Source organism: Dipodomys spectabilis, unplaced genomic scaffold (assembly GCF_019054845.1).
Source record: "Dipodomys spectabilis isolate Male_0828 unplaced genomic scaffold, ASM1905484v1 ptg000095l, whole genome shotgun sequence".
NCBI classification, from domain to species: domain Eukaryota; kingdom Metazoa; phylum Chordata; class Mammalia; order Rodentia; family Heteromyidae; genus Dipodomys; species Dipodomys spectabilis.
The window spans coordinates 29,842,762-29,868,635 of NW_024870772.1; the positions used below are offsets into that span (position 1 = coordinate 29,842,762).

At 34.2% G+C, this 25,874-nt stretch overlaps 1 protein-coding gene and 1 non-coding gene across 5 annotated transcripts in view; one reads left to right on the top strand and one right to left on the bottom strand.

Annotated features, from left to right (window-relative positions):
* Cdk8 (cyclin dependent kinase 8) overlaps nucleotides 1-25,874 on the top strand; it is a 113,715-nt gene that overhangs the window by 79,134 nt on the left and 8,707 nt on the right. For 2 of the 4 annotated variants that reach the window (XM_042685448.1, XM_042685449.1), the window contains exons 5-8: nucleotides 15,375-15,432; nucleotides 17,573-17,704; nucleotides 22,856-22,999; nucleotides 25,569-25,638. In XM_042685448.1, coding sequence (XP_042541382.1) covers nucleotides 15,375-15,432; nucleotides 17,573-17,704; nucleotides 22,856-22,999; nucleotides 25,569-25,638 — 404 coding nt within the window. The remainder of the gene's footprint in view (nucleotides 1-15,374; nucleotides 15,433-17,572; nucleotides 17,705-22,855; nucleotides 23,000-25,568; nucleotides 25,639-25,874) is intronic. The other 2 variants (XM_042685450.1, XM_042685451.1) reach the window with 2 other exon arrangements.
* Nucleotides 3,181-3,315, bottom strand: LOC122112976. Its single transcript, XR_006148346.1, has one exon. It is a non-coding gene; the product is annotated as a small nucleolar RNA SNORA48 (small nucleolar RNA).

Here is a 25,874-nt window from a genome sequence, read left to right on the forward strand (position 1 = left end):
GCTAAACTGTAATGGTTACTGTTAGAACAAGCTTTGAGAAGATTTTGGAGTTCTCCTAGCTGTTTCCATAGATCATCTCAAATAAATAGTGCCAATTAAGAGAGATTCCAATTTCTTAGTTGCTGGGACATGTTCCCTCCCCGCCCTCCCCCCCACCAAGTGGACAGGAATGAGCATTATAATTATGTAGACTCACCTTGTTCATTTCATTAAGCTCCTCGATTATCTAACTACAAACACCTGACTTCACATTCTATGTAGGTGAACTTCTTGGACTGGTCAGTGAGCACATTATCCTTATCAGGTTTTATATGTTATTCTTTTTTCCTAAAAAGATATGAATTTTCTTTTATACCTCTAAAAGTATCAACAATGTAAGATTATCTATTCTTTGAAGACTTAAAGCATCTGTGAACCAAAACCATTTGAACTTGTTCCATTTTATGACAAATATAAATATGTTTGTTTCTCCAACAGTTAGTCATCCTGTTTAGTTTTTCTTTTTTTTCCCAGTCGTAGGGACTGAACTCTGGGCCTGGGTGCTGTGCCTCAGCTCTTCAGCTCAAGGCTAGCCCTCTACCACTTGAGCCACAGCACCACTTCAGCCTTTTCTGCTTATGTGGTGCTGAGGAATCGAACTCAGGGCCTCATGCATATAAGACAAACACTCTACCACTGAGCCACCTTCCCAGCCCCAAGTTTTTCTATCTTTTATAGAGCCAATTAGGGTAATTTGTATTCATTTTAAAAATGCTTAATCCAAGTTTTTATAAAAAAGCCAGATAGGTTACTAATACTTAGGAAATCAAATCATTATCCATTCTTAACTTCATTGTACAAGAGGTAATATTCTTCTGATGTTTGGTTTCACGTTTCATTTTTTGGTATAGGTTCTTCGTGTAAGCTAGGCTAACCTGGAACTCCCTAGAACTCCCTATATTCCAGGCTGGTCTCCATTTGGAGATCCTAAGTCTCTCAAGTGCTAGAATTACAGATATGTACCATGTTAAGTGGCACTGATGTCTTTTACCAATCAAGAAACACAATTTCTATAGTATACCAATCATAAAAAATCATTTTTAGGCTAATATACTCATGACAACAAAACAAGACAAAGGCAATATAAAATAGATTACTGACTAATCTCATTTATGAATATATATGTAATAAAATATTACCAGAGTATATCCAACAGTGACTAAAGGAAGAAAATATGACTAAATCACACTAAAGCAAGTATAGTTCAACATTCAAAACAAAATAAAACATAATTGAAAACATAATTTGCTGTGTTATCAGATTATAAAGTCAAAGTATGCAGAAAAAGCATATACTAAAAGACATTCTTAAATTTGAAACAAAGAAACATCTTCAACTTGATTTTTAACCAAAACTTAGAAAAAAAATCTTACATAAAACAAACTTAAAGCCAACCATGGTGATACACACCTGTAACTCCTGTACTGGTGAAGCAAAGGCAAGAAGATTAAAATCCAAAGGCAGTGAGCTGTATAAGAAGACCATGCCAGGAGAGGATGTGGTGTGATATGTGGTATGGTGTGAAACCTAAGAATTCTTACTGAAGACAAAATAATGGTTTCTATAACCACCACTGTATTAGTGAAAAGATCCTAGTTCTTAAAAATGCATATAATGGAATCCAATCTTTACTTTTAATTTTACTATTTAATTACTTTAAACTTCAGTATTTTAGAATACCTACTGAAAAGTATTGTATATTGACAGCTGCACAAATTCCACATTAATAGATTAGAATACAATAAAACTGGAAAACTTGTTTATAAAGTATAAATAAATGTGTTAACTACTAGATATTGTCAGTTAAAAATATATTAAGTAAAATTGCTTGAAAGAATAAGAGTAGGGCTGGGAAGGTGGCTTGGTTGTAGAGTGCTTACCTTGCATGCATGAGGCTCTGGGTCCGATTCCTTAGCACCACATAAGCAGAAAAAGCCAGAAGTGGCACTGTGGGTCAAGTGGTTAGCGTGCTAGCCTTAGGCTGAAGAGCTGATAGCACCCAGACCAGAGTACAGGCCTGTTGAAAGTCATATTCTATTATGAGATTTATTTTTCCAAGTCATGTAAGTAGGCAGAAATATATAGCTTCAAACTACCTACTTGAAAGGCACATTAAAACATTTGAAAAATAATAGGAGAAATAATGATAGAATCCTATCAATTGTTAGGAAAACATTATAAATAACCATCAGACCACAAATGACATACAAAGATAATTGACTGTACATAAATATATACTTTGTGTGTAAAAATGTTTTTAAGATCTAGTTTCACTAGTTAAGTAATGTGGTAATGTTTGAATGATGCCATTTTGTTCAATTAGGTAGCAATGTCAGTATTTGACAACATTCTGATCATGTAACTCAGTTAAGAGTGGATTCTGGAACCAAACACCATGTATTTGAGTTTTAGCTCCATTACTTACCAGCCATAATGAAATGGCAACTGTGAGCCAACTCAGTTCAGCTGAAGCCTTTCTGGTTTTAGTTATCTGTATTAATAACAACACCCCTTAGAAAGTTATTGTGAGGAATAGTCTGTATAGAAGCCTTGGAACATTTAACATTAAGTCATCATTGTCAACTGTCACTTCTCTACTTAATAACGCTGGAGTGAAATTTCATTTAAAATCAAAGGGGACATTTTATCTGTAAACTGGACCTTGCCTCATCTGGCAGCAGTATTTCCTGCCATTATAACCCTGTGAGTTATGCTGTAGCCACAGAAGCCTTCTTGAATAAAGCAAACTATTACCCACTTCAGAAATTGCTTGTTTTCCCTTCTACCTGAAAAGTTTCCCTGCCTGAACCCACTTCATACAACATCTTAGATTAAATGACACCTCTGAGATGCCTGCCTTCTCTCACGACCCTCCCAAGCAGTACTCCTGTTCTCTCTAATGAAGTTCTTGAAAAATAACTAGCATTTATTAGCTCATAGTTATTGAAAACTACAAATTAGTATCTAGCTTTTCTTTGTGATAGTGACCACATCTGTTTTGCAACTCATTTTCCTATGCCCAGACCTGATACATAATGTTTCCACTGCATTGAATGAATGAACACTAACTGCGTTGATGTAAAAGGAGAACCTCTAGAAAGTAAGAATTATCAAGAACTTTAAAAAATACTTTTTTTTTACATGTGTGTCCAAGGCATGAACCAGGCAAAGGCACAGATCAAAAGCCATGCTGGTATAAACATGGGATTGTTTTGCCCCTGGCTGATACAAGATGAGCACCATGAAGTTGATGCCACTTTGCCCAGAACAGGGAGAATATTATTCCTTTTGATCTAGCCATCTTTTAAATAACTCTCTTGAGAAATTATTTAAAAAATGAAAAAAGGCTATCCAGAATTAATGATGATAGTAAATGGAAAAGCATTTACTTGTCTAGAAACTAAGAAATTATTGAGCAAAATATGACACGTAAACTATTGTGTCATATAAATTATGGTAAGCTTATATAATGTTGTTAAAATGAATAAGTAAGAAAGGCAATCACCAAATAGTAAAAATAAAATGCCATCTAGAAGTAAAATTAAAGAAAATACACCTTAAAATGAAGCTTTTAAAGCTGGATAAGTGTTTATGTACTTAATTGTATTGGAAAAAAAACAAGTTTTCTTCAAAAACATATATTTACATATACTAGAAGAAAAATGTTTATGTGTTTGAATCTAGTCTTCCACTCTTGATCCAGCACTGACATTTGCTTGAGTATAAGGTCTCTTTTCCTATCCCAGCTTGTACCTGGGCTTGATCTACTTACATTAGGAGTGGCTAGGACAACAGGTATATGCCATGACTTCCAGCTCTTTATTAAGAAGAGATCTTGAGAACTTTTTTCTGTCTGGATGGTCCTGAATCTTCAGTCCCAACAATCTCAGCCTCACAAGTAGCTAGTAGTACAAGTACATGCATAAACCAGGAACTCCCAGCAAGTATATATTTTTAAAATTACAAGAATTTATTATATGATAAATCAGCAGTTATTGCTCAGAGAGAAGGGTATGACTATTGTCAGTAGAGAAAAAATTTTTGGTGATACTGGGTTATTTTAACTTAAGAACCTTGCACTTGCACTTTCTATGTAAGTAGTCTACACTTGAGCTACATCCCTAACCCTTTCTGTTTTAGTTATTTTTTGAACAGGTTTCATGTTATTGCCTAGGCAATCCTAGATCAGAGTTTTTGTATTTATTTCCCACATAACTAGGATGACAGGCCCATTCCACTACACCCAGCTTATTGGTTGAGATATATGGGGTATTATGAACTTCTTGCTCAGTCAGGCTCTGAATTGTTGTCCTCCTAATCTCTGTCTCCTGAGTAGCTAAGATTTCAGGTATGAGCTACTGCGCCCTGCTGGGTGAAGACTTTGTGTACCTATAATTTTTTAACTGTTATTTACATTTTAAATTATACTAAATCCTGCATGGATTGCAATGTGTAAAAGGTATACGAGGAAATTAACATGTTTAGTTCAGCTAGGGTTAAATTCCAGTTCAAGAATTGGTAACTATCACTAAAGATATAATAAATAGGATGTATATAAATATACTAGAAGAATACCCTCACAGCCTGAAATGTAAAATTTGCAAGAGAAAAGTAACATGTTAGAAAAGTGGCAAAAGTAATTTAATATATTTTTACTATCTAGAATATAGAGAATTAAGAGCATGTAAGCTTAATAATTATAGTCTTTAAAAGAAAACCTACAAAATGTATTATATAGTGTTTAAAAGATCTTGACATTAAGATATTAAACTTTAGTGTCAAACTTTTGAAAAGCATGGAATGTTAAAATGTAAGCTAAAAAGATATGTATTGCATTTGGTTTTGCAGATTGGTTTTATATATTTTGTAAACATTTTAAAACATTTACATAATGTAAAATAAGATAAAGTAAATGTTGCTTGAGCTGATCTCTGCACTAGTGATACAAAATATTAAATATGATATAATATTATAAATACAATAATAATACATTATTTATATGAAAGATGTTGAATTTACCAATTTTTATACTTCAGTTTTTTAGGAAGAAATCTTTATTTTTTAATTAAAAAGGAAACCTTTAAAATATTTATAGTCTACCTGACAGATTGATTTCTTGGAAGTTATAATAGGCATATACAAAAATGTTTGTTATGACATATTTTCATTAGCTAAGAAGAATCTAATTGTTTAATATGAGATAAATTATATAATTTGGTGATACCGTGAAAAATTTCATAAATTTCATATCAGAATAGTAATTCCCATATTAAAAAGAATCCTGAAGTAGGGTATGATGGCTCATGTCTATAGTCCTGCCTGTTCTGGAAGTGAATTTAGGAAGATGTCTGTTTGCAGCCAGGCAGCACAAAAGTTAATAGGACCTTATGTCAAAAAACAAAAGAGATGGGCATGGAGGCTAACGCTTGTAATCCTAGCTACTCTAGAAGCTGATATTTGAGGGTCATGGTTCAAAGCCAGCCTGGGCCAGAAAGTCTGTGATACTCTTATCTCCAGTTAATTACCAAAAAAGCTGGAAGTGGCTATGTGATGCTCTAATGGTAGAATGCTAACATTGAGCAGAAGGAGCTCAGGGACAGGACCAGGCCCAAAGTTCAAGCCCTACAATCAGCAAAACAAACAAACAAAAACCAAGTAAGATATATTTCCATATGTTTGTAATCCCAGTTACTCAGAAGGTGGAAGCAGCAAGCTAGTGGTCCAGGGCCACGCTGCACAAAAGCAAAACTCCATTTAAAAAATAAACTAAGAGCAAATTTACTGGGGGCATTGTCAAGTCGTGCAAGGCCTTGAGTTCTACTCTAGTAGCAGCAACAGGAAAAAAAATTATTATTATATAATACTCAATGTAAAAAGCTGCAAGCACTTTGTCAAAGTAGCAGGGTATAAAATTAACCCTCAAAAATCAGTGGCTTTTCTTTATGCCAACAATGAGAAAAGTGTGGCTGAAATTAGGAAAGTGACTCCATTTGTAATAGCCCGACAAAAAATAAAATACCTAGGAATTAACCAAAGAAGTGAAGGACCTCTATGATGAAAACTTTAAAAACTTGAAAAAGGAAATCAAAACAGAACTTAGAAAATGGCAAAAACTTCCAAGCTCCTGGATTGGAAAGATCAACATCGTGAAAATGGCTATACTTCCCAAGGCTATCTACAAATTCAATGCGATACCTATCAAAATTCCAACCTCATTTTTCAAGGAAATAGAAGAGGCAATCCAAAAATTGATATGGAACAATAAAAGACCCCGAATAGCAAAAACAATCCTCAACAGAAAGAACAGTGCTGGAGGAATATCAATACCAAATTTCAAACTCTACTATAAAGCCATAGTAATCAAAACAGCTTGGTACTGGCATAAGAACAGACCTCAGGACCAATGGAATAGAATTGAAAACTCAGAATTGAATCTCCAGACCTATAGCCATCTAATCTTCGATAAAGGAGCTAAAAAAAAAATAGAATGGATGAAAGACAGCCTCTTCAGTAAATGGTGCTGGCAAAATTGGTTAACTATTTGTAGAAAACTAAAACTAGATCCTTATATATCACCCTGCACCAGAATCAACTCCAAATGGATCAAAGACCTCGGAGTCAAAGCAGACACTCTGAAAACATTACAGGATGGAATAGGAGAAACTCTCGGGTCTCCTTGGCACAGGCTAAAATTTTAATAGAGACCCAGAAACACAACAAATCAAAGAAAGGTTGGACAAATGGGATTGCATGAAGTTGCCGAGCTTCTGCATGGCAAAGGAAGGACATAGCTAGCAAGATCAATAGAAAGCCCACGGATTGGGAGAAGATCTTCACTAGCCATACAACAGACAAGGGTCTCATATCTTAAATATACCTAGAACTCAAAAAATTAAATCCCCCAACAACAAATCTTCAAAGAAACAACTGCCCAATAAAGAAGGGCTAAAGACTTAAAGAGAAACTTCTCTGAAGAGGAAAGAAGGATGGCCAATAGACACATGAAGAAATGCCATAAAAGAAATGCAAATCAAAAGAACATTGAGATACCACCTCACCCCAGTTAGAATGGCTATAATCAAGAACTCTAATAACAACAGATGCTGGAGGGGATGTGGACAGAAGGGAACCTTACTGCATTGTTGGTGGGAGTGTAAACTTGTTCAACCACTTTGGAAAGCAGTATGGAGGTTCCTCAAAAGACTCCACATAGAGCTCCCCCTATGACCCAGCAATCCCACTTTTGGGCATTTACCCAAATGTTTACAAACAAGACCACACTAAAGCTACCAGCACAACTATGTTTACAGCCTTATTTACCATAGCTAAGATATGGAACTAACCCAGATGCCCATCAGTAGATGAATGGATCAAGAAAATGTGGTATATATACAAAATGGAATTCTATGCCTCCATCAGAAAGAATGATATTACCCCATTTGTTAGGAAATGGAAACACTTGGAAAACATTATATTAAGTGAAGTAAGCCAGGCTCAAAGAAACATGGGTGCCATGGTTTCCATTATTTGCAATAACTAGTATATGTCTGAGTCAAGCAGAAAAGGTCAGATAAGTTGATGTTAGGGAAATGAACCCTAAGATATATATTCAAACGTTTTTTTTTTCCTCTCAAGGGATTGTTTCTAACACATTTATAAGATTATTTCTTTGTTACTTTGTCCCTCCCTCACAGTAAAATCCCTGCTTTCACTATATTTGATGTCGGTATAATTTGTGGAGGGAAAGGGGAAAAACAAATTGTTTAAATAGGGATACAGGGGGCTGGGAAGGTGGCTCAGTGGTAGAGCGCTTGCCTTGCATGCCTGAAGCCATGGGTTCGATTCCTCAGCACCACATAAGCAAAAAGAAAAAAGCCAGAAGTGGCACTGTGGCTCAAGTGGTAGAGCGCTAGCCTTGAGCTAAAGAGCTGAGGGACAGCGCCCAGGCCCAGAGTTCAGGCCCCACGACTGGACCCCAGAAAAAAATAAAATAAAATAAATAGGGATACAGTTTGAACCATTGCAACAATGAGATGTACAAATAGTTATGTCGAAAACCAACTTTACAACTTTGGTGGGGGGGGGGGGGAGAAGGAGGAGGATGAGGGAGGCAGGAAGGATTGGGGGGGGGCCAGGGGGAGGATGGGAAGGGGAAACAAAGGAAGAGGCTACAAGGCTTGATAAGAAATGTACTCATTATCTTGCCCATGTAATTGTAACCCCTCTGTACAGTATTTTCACAATAAAAAAAAAAGCTGCAAGCAATATATTTAATTTTATACAGAGGGAAAAAGATATATTCTAAATATTTAAAGTAGCTACCTGTTAGGTTAGATATTATAGACGATTTATTTGCATTGTACTTTGCATGTATTATTTACTGAGCATGTATTATTTTTAAAACTTAGAAAACAGCTGGGCATCGGTGGCTCATGTCTGTAATCCTAGCTACTCAGGAGGCTGAGATCTGAGGATCAGGGTTCAAAGCCAGCCAGGGCAGGAAAGTCTGTGAGACTCTTACCTCCAATAAGCCATCAGAAAACCAGGAGTGGCGCTGTGGCTCAAGTAGTAGAACACTAGCCTTGAACTGAAGAGCTGAGCGATATCACCCAGGCCCAGAGTTCAAGACCCATAATTGACAAAATAAAAAAACAAAAAAAAAAGCACCTTAGAAAACAGAACAAAGTCTAGTTTTAGAACAGTAATTCTGAGGTGATACTAGTTTGTTAATTTTACTTTTAAGATCCTTTTTCATATTAAGTAATTCATTTTTTATTATCTTTAAGTTTGTACAAAGGAGTTGCTATTTCAAAAAGCAGTTTATGAATACAATACATCTTGATCATCATCCCAAGGAAATTACCTGGGTATGTGTCAGAGTGTTGGGAGTGGGAGAGATATAATTCATCAAGTAATATCAGTGGAGCATTATTAGATTTAGTTCCAAAAATTCAGGCCTGGGATGGTATACCTGGTAATGGAAACTTAGTACAGTTAATAAAAGTGACAAGGAAATAATACTTGGAAAGACCGAATGCAGACGCATATTATTGTTTATTGTTGTAACTGCTTAATATGTAAATAAAGTTCGTATTTGTAATGATTTTTCACTAATAACCATAATGTTTTCTAAATTAGGTTAAACATATTAATAAATAGAGCAAGAACCACTTGGAAAATCAAAAGTTTGTTTATATTTTGTCTGCTCTTTAATGTTTTTCTTTATATGTACTTGGGTCTTCTTAATTTTCAGATTTCCAGTCTATAAGCTTTTGCTTATTTCTTCTTTTTTTTAATTGTGAGAATATCGCACAGAGGAGTTACAATTACATGGGCAAGATAACGAGTACATTTCCTATCAAGCATTGTTGCCTCCTCTTTGTTTCCCCTTCCCATCCCTTCCCATACTCCCCCCTCCCCCCACCTGATCCTCCCCCTACCTGATCCTCCCCGCCCTCCCCCCACCAAAATTGTAAAGTTCGTTTTTCGACATAATGACTTGTACATCTCATTGTTGCAATGGGTCCACCTGTATCTCTAGTTAAACGATTTGTTTTTTTCCTTCCCCTCCACAAATTATACCAACATCAAATACAGTGAAAGCATGGGTTATACCGTGGGGGAGGGACATACAAAGCAACATAGAAATCATCTTATAAATATATTAGAAACAATTTCATGAAAGGAAAAAAAAAACAAAAACATTTGAGTACTTATCTTGGGGTTCATTCTCCTAACATCAAATTATCTGACCTTTTCTGCTTGACTCAGAAAGCCCACAGATTGGGAAAAGATCTTCACTAGCCATACAACAGACAAGGGTCTCATATCTTAAATATACCTGGAACTCAAAAAATTAAAACCCCCAAAAACAAATCTTCTAAGAAACAACTGCCCAATAAATAAGTGGGCTAACGACTTAAAGAGAAACTTCTCTGAAGAGGAAAGAAGGATGGCCAATAGACACATGAAGAAATGCTCAACCTTTCTAGCCATAAAAGAAATGCAAATCAAAAGAACATTGAGATACCACCTCACCCCAGTTAGAATGGCTATAATCAAGAACTCTAATAACAACAGATGCTGGAGGGGATGTGGACTGAAGGGAACCTTACTACATTGTTGGTGGGAGTGTAAACTTGTTCAACCACTTTGGAAAGCTGTATGGAGGTTCCTCAAAAGATTCCACATAGTGCTCCCCTATGAACCAGCAATCCCACTTTTGGGTAAGACCATACTACAGCTACCAGCACAACTATGTTTATTGCAGCATTATTTACCATAGCTAAGATATGGAACCAACCCAGATGCCCCTCAGTAGATGAATGGATCAAGAAAATGTGGTATATATACACAATGGAATTCTTTGCTTTTGGTTGTTTCTAACTAGACTCTTTAGTAGATTTTGCTTAAACTGTGTTATAACTTTATTAAAGACAATGCATTTGCTTTGAAAAAATTGTTTTCATGAAATTAAAAAAATACATATTGATGTGTACACATATTATTAGGAACAAATGAGTTATGTCTGTGCTTAAAACATTTGAAAGTATTTTATGACTGTTGTGCTACTTCTGTTGTATGTATCCATGTTCGCTAGTTAATGACGTGAATATTGCCAGTGCTGGTCTCTACAACAATGAATTAATGATTTTTGCATTAGTGAAAATAAGTTAATTTCCTATTAGTTTCTTAGAGCATGTGTGCTATACTTCAGTTGTCTGAAATTAGACAGTTTTTGAATTTTTTAAATTTCAATTTTAAACAATTTTTAGATACCAGTTTTAAACAAATAATTTATGGAAGTTATAGAAATATCAGTCACATTCGTGTTCTTATCATGAAGTAGACAGAATTGGCTAAAAATTCTCTAATGCTTTGTTGTTTTCACATTGAAATGAAAGACAAGAGACAATTGGAGGCTAATAATTTCTGTTTTGACTTAAAGGTCTTCAGATATAATACCAGTAAAATGTATAGTACTATAAGTAGAATTTGACAGTCTTGGAGAAAAAGCAAAAAAATAAAACCCAAAACAGAACAACAACAAAAAAACCTATTATAAAACTGTATTGTGTTCACACTCACTGGATTTCTGGGTTTTTGTCTTATGACCCAACTCTTTAAAGACTTCATTAAAATAACTTTTATTAATTAGGAAATTAATTTAAGATTTCTGTTGAAGCTAATAGAGATTTTGACATATAAAATGTCAGAATTAGTTCTTTTAGTATGTAATTTAGTCTGGATTGAGCCTTGTTACTATAAAGATATGAAAAATGAAATACACAAAATTCCAAAACATTTTTGTGTATATATGTTGCCATACTGAAGTTTGAACTAACAACTTCCGTTTGCTAGGCAAGCACTTTACAGCTTGAGCCATTCCTTTATACCTTTTTACTGCTGGTCATTTTTGAGATAGGGTCTCAACTTTTTGCCTTGATTGTCAAGGATAAGGATCATCCTATTTATACTTCCACCATAGCTAGTATAACAGGTATGTGCCACCACACCCCAGCATTTTCTATTGAGATGAGATCTCATAAACCTCTTTTTTTTTTTTTTTAACCCAGGGTATCCTGGAAGAACAGTCCTCCATGTCTTGCCTCCTGCATAGTTGGAATGATGGACATGTACTGCCCTGACCAACATTGGTTTAAATGGCTCTTAAGAAGCCCTATGATGAGCTGACTTCTAATCGTGACCCTCAAACTTGATCCTCCTGATCTCCAATTCCCAAGTAGTTTAGGATTACAAGAGTGAGCCACCAGTACCCAGCCCAACTGTAAAACTTTTTGAGTGCCCACATGAGACCACTAGTGTGGACAAGTTCACACTATGAAACCTTGTTTCTTACTCAAGAGTTCTTACAAATACTGTGTAAGATTTCCTGTTAAGATTAAATCCCATTTTCAAAATAACTCTTTATAAGTGTCATATACACGTATACCAATGACCAGTAGAAATTCAAAATCTGAAAGATGGTTCCAAGCAGTAGGATAAAGGATAACTTGGGCAAAATGATCTCATCTTTAAGTATCTAGAATGCTCACTATCAGATTGTATTATTTACAGTGTTTAAGAATTCATTTTTATGCTGAATAATCTAGAAGAGCTGATAATGGAGTTTTATGTGTCCCCTTTTTTTCATAGACAGATATATATAGAGAATCAACCTTTTCTGTTGATTGAAAATCTTCATACTATTAGTAAATTTATGAAGATCCCATTTCATCCTAGAATAAAGTACATCCAGTTCATTCTCTACTTCTGTACCAATGTCAGATAGTTGTGATAATGGTCAGCTTGATCTTAATCTTCCTTCTTCATTCAGTTCCCTCTACAGTCATTTTTGCATGAGAGCTGTCTCCTAAAATGATGCTAGAATATCAGTACAGTCTTCCCAGCATGACAAACCTGGAGAAAAGAAAGCTTCTACAAAAATGTACAAAAATGGTTATCGTCAATACAAGCATTTGCTTTAGGAAATATCAATGAAGAATTTTTTGTTTGTTTGTCAGTCGTGGGGCCTGAACTCAGGGCCTGGGCACTGTCCCTCAGCTCTTCAGCTCAAGGCTAGCGCTCTACCACTTGAGCCACAGCACCACTTCCAGCCTTTTCTGCTTATGTGGTGCTGAGGAACCGAACCCAGGGCCTCATGCATGCAACACAAGCACTCTACCACTGAGCCACCTTCCCAGCCCCTCAGTGAAGGTTTTGTTTAAGTTCTATTTGGATTTTTTATGGGGATAGAGTAAAGGGAAGCACAACAACAGTAAAGATGAAAAGCCAACATTGTAAGATAAGACCAGTCTTTTAATTAGTCAGTTATATATTCCTTTATAAGCAATAAAAGAAAGACACCAATAGCTTCAAACATTCATGCATTGTGGATTCATATTGTTGTCTAGCAGGAAGTAATGCATGTTCTATAACCATTTCTGTGGATACGTAACTATATTTGAGGAATCCACCATGCTGTTAGAGTACTTTTAGATCATGCTAGACTTCTGATCCTTCATTGCAACAAATAACATTTAAATGGAGAATATGTCTCCTCTTAAGGTCACCAGAAAAGTTCTATATGTTCTTTCAAGGTTATTTTATTGGATAGCATGTAGAAGATCAGAGATTATTTACTAAACGTTATGGTTACAAATAGATGTTTTATACAGTTCTTGGAAGTTTTTGCTTATAAATCCTGCCACTGAACTCTGTATAACATAGCAACTTTTAAAAGAGAATACTGTTTCAATAATTTTTTTAATTTTTTAATTTTTCATTGTGATTAAGTGATTACATAAATTTCACAAATTTCATAGTAGTGAGATAGTGATACTTAGTTAAAATTGCAAACATATTCTAACCTTCATGGGGCAAATTGTCATTATTGTGGTCTCTAACGCTTGTGAATTCTATGAGCTTTGACAGTATAGGTATTTCTTCCACATGGGTTATTTCTTTTGCTTAGTGTTAGCTATTCCCTCTATCCTTCTCATTACCTCCCTTCCATTGCTGCCCTTGAGTTGGTTAGTTCGTTTGTCTCAATAAAAGTTTTAAGTTCTTAAATGATTATTCATCAAATCTTTGGAAGCCTTCCTCTGTACCAAGCAACAGAAACAGACTGATATCTCTGATATCTCAGATATCTAGCTTTGTTTGGGAGTAGACTGGACCCAAGAGAAAGCAGAGACTAACCTTTGATGATTGATTAACACAGTACACAAAAGCAATTCTGTCTATTCCAGGCAGCACCTGCATATATCTCACTGAGAATATTGTTTGTTCTCTGCCTACCTTCTGGCACTTAGCCAACTATCCCATTGGGTAGTGTGTAGTAATGACAGACTCTAGAATCTCTTCTTTAAATAAATCATTATTATAGCAATACACATTAACTCAAAAATTTGCTACACGGCTGGGGAGATGGCTCAGTGGTAGAGTGCTTGCCTTGCATGCATGAGGCCCTGGGTTCAATTCCTCATCACCACATAGGCAGAAAAAGCCAGAAGTGGCACCATGGCTCTAGTGGTAGAGCGCTAGCCTTGAGCTGGAGACCTGAGGGACAGTGCCCAAGCCCAGAGTTCAGGCCCCACGACTGACCAAAAAAAAAAAAAAATTGCTACATAAAATTACCTTCAGAATGATATAGTAGAAAAGAGCACTAAGCTATTCAGAGATACCGTGTATTGTACCACTTCCCTAGTCTTAATGAGTATACCTTCTGAAAATCATTTAAACTCAGGTGATAGATTTCCTCACTTTAAACATTGTAAGAATTTTTAACCTCTAAAACTCTTATCTTACCATTCCAGCAATATCTTTTTGTTTCATCTGGTTATAATCATTTGGATCTTTGGTAGTTGGCACACTAGTAGACATAGTAATGTATAGGAACCATAGCTAAATATTGTTGTTGGGGAAGCCTATGGAGTAGTAACCACCCTTTATCAAAATCTTTAATTTGATTTTAAAGTTGTTTTGATCAATATTTGAAGAAGCATTCTAATCGAGTTTCACCTTTATTTAGGAGACTGGTAGAATTAAAATCAAATCAATAGCAGGATAACAGGTTAAGATTTGAAGAGCAAGCCAGCTGCTTCTTCCTTCCCTTCTCACACCAACTTGATCCTGCTCGTCCCCTTTCTTCTTCCTCGAAGAGGATAACTCTTACATGCTATGCTAGTGGGTACAGCTCTTAACAAACTGAGTGACAGTTAATCTGGTATGTTTTTTAGAATTTTTGAAAGTAAAATACTACTTCAGTAAGCCTCTCTTATTAAATTTTAGCTTTCTTTTTAATTTAAAAATAAAAGCCTCAAAGCTTCCTATCAGGAAAAAATCCTATTATATCTTGCTAACTTGTTTAGAAAGGATTTTATTAAATTTCTCTGTATTTAAACACACATACTTCATGGTTTCCAAAGGAGGGTTATCATATGACTCCGTGCCATAGGTTAATTTACTACTTTTTTCTAAATGGTGTTCACAGATTTATTTTTCCTAAAAGTCACAGAGCCTTCTATGTTGAAAGAGTACAAGGAACCTCAGCATTGTAAATCTCATATCAGGAGTTTCACAGTTTTGAAAATAGACTGATGAGAGGGACAAGGAAAGCTTTAACTCTGGAGAAAAATGCCACCATATTTGGGCCTTCGTGAAATTTGCATATTGTTTTTCATAGACACACAGCTTTTTGGTGACCTTTTGTGTTTGGTTTTAATTTTTGAGGTTTTTTTTTTTAAAGGTAGATTTATGTTATATTGGCATATTGTCTATTTAAAAGAAACTACTACTGTCTACTGAAAAAAAACACTATTTTGTTTCCACAGAAACCTGCTAATATTTTAGTTATGGGTGAAGGTCCTGAGCGAGGAAGAGTAAAAATTGGTATGTTATATCTTTGATAAGTCACAGTGTAGCACTCTTTTAAAACTTTTGCAGGCAGCCATATCACTTCTAGTTTTTGCTATAATAATATGCATATATTCATTTAGTTTCATATGATCCAAACCATTTTAAAGTCTGTATGTAAAAGTAAAATATGTTTCACTCTCTTGAGAGGTGTCAGACATTTCTTAAGAGACTAAAATGTTCTAATTCTATAACAAGCTGTGCAAGTTTCTTACAGACCTCTGCCTTTATTAAACACTATCTGTGGAGGTGAATGGCTTCTATTCTAGTTAAGGGCCAGCCTCATTTTGAGTTATAAGAGCACATAACATGCTGATTAGTCTACCATCAGTCCAGTTCACTTCATCTAGATTAGATGAGAACATGCCTCTTTTGATCTTGTCTAGATGAGGAGTTATAAACTCTAAGGGAAACCATGAAACCAGTATAGAACCCAAGTTCTAACCTGACTGTCTTGTAGTAGTCCTTTGCCTGAGGGCGAGAAAACATATTTAATAGGTGTTTTGTACCTTGACATGTTTTCACATAGCTCATGTTTCTTGTATATCAAAGCAATATTTTACCTGACGACTTCTGGTCACATAATCTATAAGGGTAGCTCTAAGTTTATCTTAAGTGGTCATTTATTTTACTGCCATTTTGTTAAGTTATGTTTGTCACATATTTAGTTTTGTGTGTGGGTTGAAAATGTAATTAATTCTGTTAATTAAAAACAACACAATTGCGAGTATATAACGAAGTTTAGAGTAATTTCTGGTTGAAAGATTTAGTATGAATAGAAGGCATCAGTTAATCTATTTCACCAACAAAGAAAAGCCTGGGTGTTCTTAACCCTTCTCCCTGTCCTTTATAAATCCCCCCAAATCTCACTTTTCATTTCTAATTAGACCTTTGAACTGTTCTCTTATGATACAAACTTGGCAAGTTTTTAGTTGTAAGAACATTTGATGTACTTCAAGGTACTCCACGCTGTTGACCTTTTTGATAAGGCACTGTCAGATCTCATCTTGGTGCCATGGAATGCTTAAGTCCATACATAGATGGGCTTTTAAAGGATTCTGAACATTGTTATTAGGTGGCATCAAATGCAGTTAGAAGCTCAAGATATGAGGAGAAGCCAAACTCAAGAATATTTATAGATGTATTCCTTATTGTATGATGTGGGGAAATTTTATATAATATCTTTAAAATGATCTGGTTTGGAATTTCACTTCTATGTGTGGTGCATATTTTGTCAGCAGGTTTCAGTGTCTTCATGTATTCACATTTAAGAAGCATTTAATAAACCAGTGTTTATTAATCTGACCCTTGGTTTAATTATCTGCTAAACTTTGGGTTTTTTTTTCCCTGTGTAATTAATTTGGTTAGAGCAGAATCTACTTCATTAAAAATACTCAATTTACTCAACGATGAATGAATCTTGACATTTCTAAATAGATACTGTGAATAGTAATCAACATGTATTAGGCAAAAGCTATGTAATGACAATGCATGTGATAATATTAGGGGTAAAAAGCTGAAAAAACATTACATCTTCAGCTACCTCTGAGGTTTGAGTTCTTCTTGAACCTCTATTTCCTTACCTTAAAAAGGCTATGATTTTAATACTCTCTAAAGTCTTTTCCAGCTTTTTAAAAAAAATACTCTGATCTTTAAAATTAAGTTAGTGAAATTCAACCCAAATAAGTAGGAAAAATAGTATTTAAGTACTGTGTAGTCAACATCTGATTATACCAGTGAATACCTATTCAGTACCTGATGCAAATAATGAGAAGCCTTACTCTAAACAGTATGTGAAGACAATACACAGTAAAAATGCAGCTCATCACCACCCCTAATCCCAATGGTGATATGACAATGGAAAGAAACCTCAAAGGGTTATCCTTGGCTCTGGTAGCAGATCTTATCTATAACTCAGTTGAAGAACTAGGTGACTGTAGTTCAGAGAGACTGAAGATCTCAAGCCTGTTGTATAGTTAGACTTCTAAAAAGGGTAAGATGCACTTACTCTCAAGATTTTGTCACATTCATATCTTTCTAAATAAAATGGTAAAATTAGACTTAGATTTCTAAAAATTTATTTACTTAGTTGTTTATTATTATTACTATTTTACAGCTGATATGGGCTTTGCTCGATTATTTAATTCACCTTTGAAGCCTTTAGCAGACTTGGATCCAGTGGTTGTAACATTCTGGTACCGAGCCCCAGAACTGCTTCTTGGAGCAAGACATTATACCAAAGCAATTGGTGAGTAGTAGAGCTAACTAAATTCTATGACTTTTTTAAAAGTTTCTGTAAAAGATACATATTACTATATATTCTAAAATTAAGTCATTTAACAAATTATAAAAGATCAAAAGCTAACCCAAAATTCCCCTACTTAGAAATGAATCCTATCATTAGCATTAGGAACATTTCACACATCCCTACAGAGAAAGATATGCAAAAATGTTTAATATATAATACTATACATTTTGTTTTAAGAAAAAGGTTTATACTTAATTTTACTTGTCAAGAGAATTAAACAGATAAATTCTTGTACAAATGTTTGTTTCACCCAAAGAAATATTAGCTTCTAAGACATTCTAGAAAATTACATGAGAAAGATGATGAAAATTTTTTTTAGGAGTTTAGGACATTTTAATCTGATTCTCCATTTTCAATGGTATTGCTTATCTCCCTATTATAAAGAATTAGGAAATTAATACTCTTAGGCTTCTCCCTACCATTTTCTCAATTTATAAGCTATATTAGTAATATCATTAGTCATCATCTTCATCACTTTGTTAATGTTTACTTTGTTTTGCTGTGTGCTAACCATAATTCTCACTAATTTTTACTTGTTTGTACTTGTGGTAGACAATTAGTAACTCATTGTAAAATATAACTACCACAGTCCTTTTACCTACTGCTTCACTATTAATGACATCTTTATTGTACTTCACTTGATTTGATTGAACTTTATTATTAATTAGTTTTTTTTTTTTCCTACATTTGCTTTGCCTCTCTATTCCCCGTTAGTGTCTAATTCTATCATGGGGTCTTCTGTTCTGATTGGTTGAACTCAGGCCTAAAATACCATCTCATTCCAAAATTTCCCTTATTTATTTGGGTTGGGTCTCTTGCTTTCTGAATCCCATGGTTTCATCTCTTATTTTGCTATTATTTCTTCTCATGTAACTTTCTATGGAAGGATATCTAGAGATAATTTTCTAATTCTTACATTTCCGAAAATGGCCTTTATCATACATAATAGTTCAAAAATAATAGGTATAAAATCACATTTCCTCAGAAATTTAATGAAACTCCTTCGGTCTTTTAGCATCAGTATTGAAGTTTCTTGACAGTCTTGTTCTCAATCACTGATGGCTTACATGGATGTTTTTCCTTTCTGAAAACAAGTAGGATTTCCCATCTCCACAAGTGATTTGCCCATCACTTGTTGGGCACATTCAATCTGAAGTTTATATCCTGTGTCTTTGGAAATTTCTCTTGTGTATTCCTTTGATTTCCTCTACAATGTTTTCTGGTCTTCTTTTCTTAAATTTAGTATAGTCAGATGTTGGAAGTCTTGGATTGGTTCTTTATGCCATGTTTTTCTTCTCATATTTTTCTGTCTCTTTTCTAGGAACTCCTTATCTGATTATTGCTATTTCATGGCATCTTCTATTGATTTATGGAAAGAAAATCTCAAATATCTGTGAGGACAGTGATAACAATGCTTGTTTGTAATTTATACTATACAGGAATAATTGCCTATGTTATCTTTGTAGGCTTTCTTTTCATTTGTGTGTCTTGATCATGTTTCAATGTGGCAAATGTTTTTTTTTTTAACTATTTGTTGAAGCTCTGTCTCTTTATTTAAGAATCAGGTAACCATCTACCCTTTCCTCTTCCCCTAAAAAAAATCCACTTGAAGACTATGTCTTTAGATGATGGGGTATGTAGATTGGTGACAATACCTTCGAATTGTTCAACAGGGAACACCATCCTAGGGGAAATCCCAAAAAGCCACAAAGCAAGTCTTTGCTCTACGGCCCAAGTCTTCAGCAAAGACTGACAAGTCTTACCTGTAAAATGTTCATAATCTAGTTGAGAAGATAGCGCAAATATGTGCATAAACAACTTGTCTTTGAAAAATACACATAGTAAATACCCTAGTATGAGTTGTGGTCTTAGCTCTGTCACTCGGGGGAGTGTATTCAAAGTCTTTTAGCATTGTTTTTGAAAAATGAGAATTTAACCAGAGTCAGCTCGTAAATCTCCTTTTTTTGGGGGGTGGGGGTTGGTCATGGGGCTTGAACTCTGGGCCTAGGCACCGTCCCTCAGCTCTTCATCTCAAGGCAAGCACTCTACCACTTGAGCCACAGTGCTACTTTAGTTTTCTGGTGGTTTATTGGAGATAAGAGTCTCTTAGACTTCCCTGCCTGGGCTGGCTTTGAACTGCAATTGTCAGATGTCAGCCTCCTGAGTAGCTAGGGTTACAGGCATGAGCCACTTGCTCCAGGTACTTAGATCTCCTTTAACCTAGATATCTATGGTTTTAGATAGAAACATCTGCTTTCTGCATGAGGAAATTTGCAAAGTAAACTGACTTGGTTACAAAAAAAATTAAAGCTAAGATCATTGCTATTTCTTAACCAATGATGAGTCCTATTCTCACCCTACCCACCCCTGCTGACTATGTACACCTATTTGGCCAAGATCACTTTTGGGGAACACTTCTAAGAGAATTCACAAACATACCATTTTAATATAAGTTTTAAAAATAAGAATAGTATAAAATGAAACTTCTTCCTTAACTCCAGTATCTGCCAAACAAGCCATCTCCTCCCATTACCTACTTAGGTAACCTGAAGGTTTGTTTAATAAAGCATTTAGCAAATTCCCCACATTATTATTAAAGCTTCATGCTAAGATTTTTCTAGCATTTTAGCTTCTCTGATAACTTTAGTGTGAGCAGCTAATAGAAGAACTTTTATAGTTAAACGTGCGTATAATTGGTTAAATGCATTTAAGCATTACTTTCAATAACATTATTAACAAAGGTTAAATCTGTTACTGAAATTTGGTAGTTTAATAAAGAGAAAAGGCAGTCTGGATTCATGAGTTGAAGTTGTTTTTACCCTCTACTGCAGGTTATATTGCTGTGGCCATGTATTCAGCTGTAAAAGCTGAATCATTAAACCAGAAAGGAAACAATAGTCAGTATAACATAATCCCATACTCAAACTTTAATTCTGTTTTGAGTACTTAGCCCTTTGCTTTTGTTTAATTGACTTTGAGAAGTGTGAAGGAACTATGTAGTCAGTCTGGAATTATCCCCAAAGTAGTCTCAAGTTCTCCTAAAGTGGAATTTTAAGCTTAGGTCCATCCTGAAATGTTTGCTGAATATGTGACTTTCTGCTAAATAAAACTACACTGTAAAATAGTAAAAATGAGAATTAGCTTCCTCTTATCAAGATAAAAACTTGCAATTAGAATACATACTTATTAAAATAGTTTAACAGATTTTCTTCTTGCCAATTTGTGTATAATTGTTTAGTTTCTTAGGAGTTAGACAGGTAGATAAGACTTTTCCATGAATTTTACACAATCTGAAAAATATAGGTAAGGTAAGAAGGAGAGAGTACTTATAAAGAACTAGGGACTTACCAGCTTGATCAGCTAATAAAATTCATTATTTATATATGGATCCAAAATTTGAAACGAGAAGAGTGGTAACTTTATAAAGGTAAGACCTAATAAAAGATGTAAAAAAGAGGTTATCGGGAGGCTTTGAGCAAGATTCAATAAACTAATTTTTCCTACTTAACTGAGTTTATTTTAAAAGCAGTATAGCTTTAATGATAACTAAACCACTTCCCTTCAATTTTGTTTGCACAGTACATTCTCTTCTTTGGAATTCTTCTCAATCAGCCAGATGAATTGTCTGCCTTGGGTGTGCTATAAGTAGTTGTAAACATATAAAACAAGTTATCATATGTTATTAAAATACTGCTCGGCTCACCTGTCTGGCCATTAATTAAGATTGCCAAGGATCAGAGTTAAATTAGGTAGATAAGGAAAAAGAACAATAAAAAATAATTTATCCTTTTCATTTCTTGATTAGGCTTTTTTTCATGTTGGATATTGGTTCTCTGTGAAAAAGTGATCTAATTTAAAAATCCTTTTCTTATAGTTGGAGTGTTAACTTTATATGTAAATATATGCTTAACTTGTTACTCAAAGTACATAAAATTTTGCATTAAATGAAATATATATATTCTAGTTGTGGACTTCAGGAATTTTCATTTAAAAATAACATTTTTCTCACTTCTTACTTAAATGACAGTTACTAATATAACTGAATAATATATTTTAATATAGTCATTTAAAAGTTTGCATTGTTTTTGTATGTTTATCATAGGTATTATTTAGATTAGTAAGAAATTGCTTATTGAGTGTCTGCTGTGTGCATATTATAATGAGTGTGGTTCCCGGGAAGTGATACCCATTGGTAGATTTGTTAAGAGTAGAAGTTGAAATGCTTTTGGTGTTAAGTTCTCAATTGATGTATAGATTAATAGTTAATTTTTAGTACAAATTCGATACAGATAAAAGTAAACCTGTTTCTTGTGAATAAAGGAAATTTAAGTTATTGTAGACAGAGAAATATACCGCCTATTGTAAGCCTTCATACTATTTTTAAAAGGTAATGTTTTACTTTCTCATTCTAATTATTAAGTACTTTAAAGTTGCAAAAGCAGGTACTGCTATAGCTATAAGAAAACACTTTGGAAAAAAAAAACTGTTAAAGTAGAAATACTGCTTCAGGTCAAGCATTGTCTTTCTTGTTGGAGTTAGCTCCTTGCTATTTAATACCAACATGAAAGGATAATTGCAAGATTTTACAAATTAGCAAGTAAATATACAAGGTAAAGAAAACTGTTTTGCAGTAAGAATTGTGCTGGTTGTTTCTGGCAGGTGCCCAATTTCAGATGTTGTTTGGGTTTTCTGTTTATTTTTTTATTTAGTTTTATTTATTTGTGGTTCCTAAGCTCCATGTACAGTCTTAATGTATATCCATAGGTTAAATAATGTTTGAGGCAGTCCAGCTAATGAATTTGATCAGTTTTAGAATAAACCAATGGGTAGAAATGAGATAGGAGAGGAATGAAAAACTTGGATGAGTAGATAGGAGTATATATTAAATAACAATGTTCCATGCTACTAGTGATTATACTTGCTTAGGAATTAATATGACTTATTAGGGAAGAAAAGAAAGAAAAAAACATTCCCCATCAAAATAAAAATGCATTTTCTTTTGGAAAGAACCACTTTATTTTCCTCCTTTCTTTTTTCTTTTTTCCTTTTTTTCTTTTCTTTCCTTTTTTTTTTTTTCTTTTTCTTTTAAAGATATTTGGGCTATAGGGTGTATATTTGCAGAACTACTAACGTCAGAACCAATATTTCACTGTCGACAAGAGGACATCAAAACTAGTAATCCTTATCACCATGACCAGCTGGACAGAATATTCAATGTAATGGGATTTCCTGCAGGTACACATTATGTTTTGTTTTTGTTTTTAAATCACTGTTGTTTGAATTTAGATATTTTCATTGGAAAGGTGTATCTTTTTGGCCAATGAAAGCTACTTTTACTCAATTCGTGGTTTTTATGACTTGTATTTATCAAAGATTTGTAAACATAGCAAAATTTATAGGATTCACATATTAGCATGAAAATATTTATTGGTTTCCTGAACTTAAGAAGTGTTCTTTTGTTTCATTTGGTTTGATTTTTTTTTGTTGTTTTCTTGTTTGATATTTGAAGTAAAATATTTACAATAACTATACTTAAAAAAGATAACTTTCACTTGATAGTATAAACTATAAAATCAGTAATAAAATTTTTTTCTGTCAGCACATTTCATTCTGCCATTATTTGGCATTTGAATACAATTTTTGAACATTGTCTATGTGAAGCACTGTACAGAATCTCATTATATTGAATAATAGCACTTCTACTCTCTAACCTTTGTCAAGCAGAACATTCTTTGAAGTGTTTAGGTAAAACAAGCAGAGTATGAGTGAAAGTCACAGTACTCAGTGAGGAGTTAGCTTGCTGTGTTAAAACGGAATATTTGCCATTACATCCCTCCAACCATGTCCTAACCCTAGTTATTACTTCAGAATGGTAGTTCCTCAATCACTGAAAACTGCCCAGAGCTTCAAAATAGTGAAAATAATAATTCCAACTAGTCAATAGAAATTATTTCTTATTAGGAATATTTCTCAGCCACTGTGACTCAGGACTAATATAAAATATCTGAGTTTTGTTTTATTTTCTTGTTTTTGTGGGGTTTTTTTGTTTTTTGTTTTTGCCAGTCCTGGGGCTTGAGCTCCATGCCTGGGTGCTGTCCCTGATCTTTTAAGCTCAAGCACTCTACCACTTGATTTACAGCTCCACTTCCAACATTTTTAAGTAGTTTTTAAATCGAGATAAGAGTCTCATGGACTTTCCTGCTCAAGCTGGCTTTGAATGGCAATCCTCAGATCTCAGCCTCCTGAGTAGCTAGGATTACAGGCATGAGCGCCACCAGCTCCTGTCATATCTTGGAGTTTTAATTCCATGTTACCCTCTTTGAACACTAATTATCAGTAAATAAAATAAAAATAAATACCCAGACATCAACCTTTCTCCAAAGTTGGTTAATAGTTTGGGGAAAACCACTTTGTTGTATTGAGAATTTTATTTATGTTAATGAAACTTACCATGCACCAGACATTGTCTTGAGTAAAATATATTGATATAACATAGGCGTGATTCTTGCCCACTTAAGAGTTTACATTGCCCTGTATAAGTAGAACTTGAAAAATATGTGTTATTTGAGCAAGTAGAGGAATACCCTTTCCCCCCTGCTTCTGAATTTGTCTACTATTTCTGAGTTCCACAGAGAAAGTGACATGGGAGTGATGAGGGCTCCTATCAGGAATGATTCTTAATGAGGGTTGAACAGTTTGGGTAAGCTGAGCTTAAAATACACTGAAAAGCAAACACCAGAATGTGAAGCTACAATAAATTCTTGAGAAATGATTTATGATTTATGTTCTGTTTTAGAAAAATTAGTATGACACTGTGTATGTGAAAATCAATTAAAGAGAGCCAAATGAAGCCGGAAAAACAGCTGCTCACTGAATTAGTACTGCAGCCATAAAGTACTATTATGATGGAGACTACAGAACAAATACATAATTTTTATGTGTGTAATTGAGGGAAGACTAACAGATTACTTTACAATTTCTACCTTGGGAAATTGGCAAAGTAGATAAATCAAAGCAAAAAAGATACTTGAAGAAAAAATTCTAGTTGGGAGCCTAAGTTTATAGTCTATACTATGTGATATATGTGGAGGACTTTTAGAAAATGTTTTTACTAGTAGTAAGTTCACAGTCAGGCAAACTTCTAAGGTCATTGAAAAGCCAAAGGTGATATTAAGCTGCTAGTTCAAGGCCATGCACCTAGTAGATTCTTGCTAACAGCCCACTGACAGTGATGATGGAGAAGATGAGTTAGCTAACATGTATTGTTGGATAAAGTCTAATGCCAGCAAAACTGACTAAAACTGTTGTTATTAGTGTATTTCATTTCACCCTGTTCTACTGCAGTCATTACTGCTTCTTGATTGTTAGTGTAAAGAAATATGCAGGTGAAAGGAAGGCTATCTTATAAAGAAGTATCTTAAAGCCACTAAGAGGAAAGACTTTCCATTTCTTACTGAAGATACTGGTTGCTGACTTAGCCAAGAAATCTGCTGGAAAAGGGAAAACAGGTAGTTTTATTAGTAGAATTAGGAATGTTTAATCATCAGAATATTTATGATTTATTTCCTTTCAGTGATAAAATTGAGGCAGCTTATAGTAAAACAAAAAAGTAAGCAGTTTAAAATTAAATAGGAATATAAAGTGATAATTGTATTTACTGTTCTTAAGCTGTAGATGAGCATTTATTTGAAATTTGGGCTTTCATTAATAGATAAAAGTAATGAAATTAATGTAGTAATCTTTGTTAAAAATTCTTGAGAATAGGAACTTAGGCAACATAAAAATTTATCCATGTATTTCACAGATAAAGATTGGGAAGATATAAAAAAGATGCCTGAACATTCAACATTAATGAAAGATTTCAGAAGAAATACGTAAGTTGGAAAGAAAATGGACCTTTGTTGATTTTAAGTTTTCCAGAATACTTAGTATAGAATTGAATCTTCTACATAATAGAGTACTCAACATAAGATTACTCTGATAAGTAATTTTACTTACAACTCAGATAGTTTCCATGATGACAGTCATTTCTTAAGCTGCTTAATTGATGATGTAGAGAAGGTAACTAATTCTAGTAGCTGATTTGAATAAGAAAAAAAATCAGTTCTTT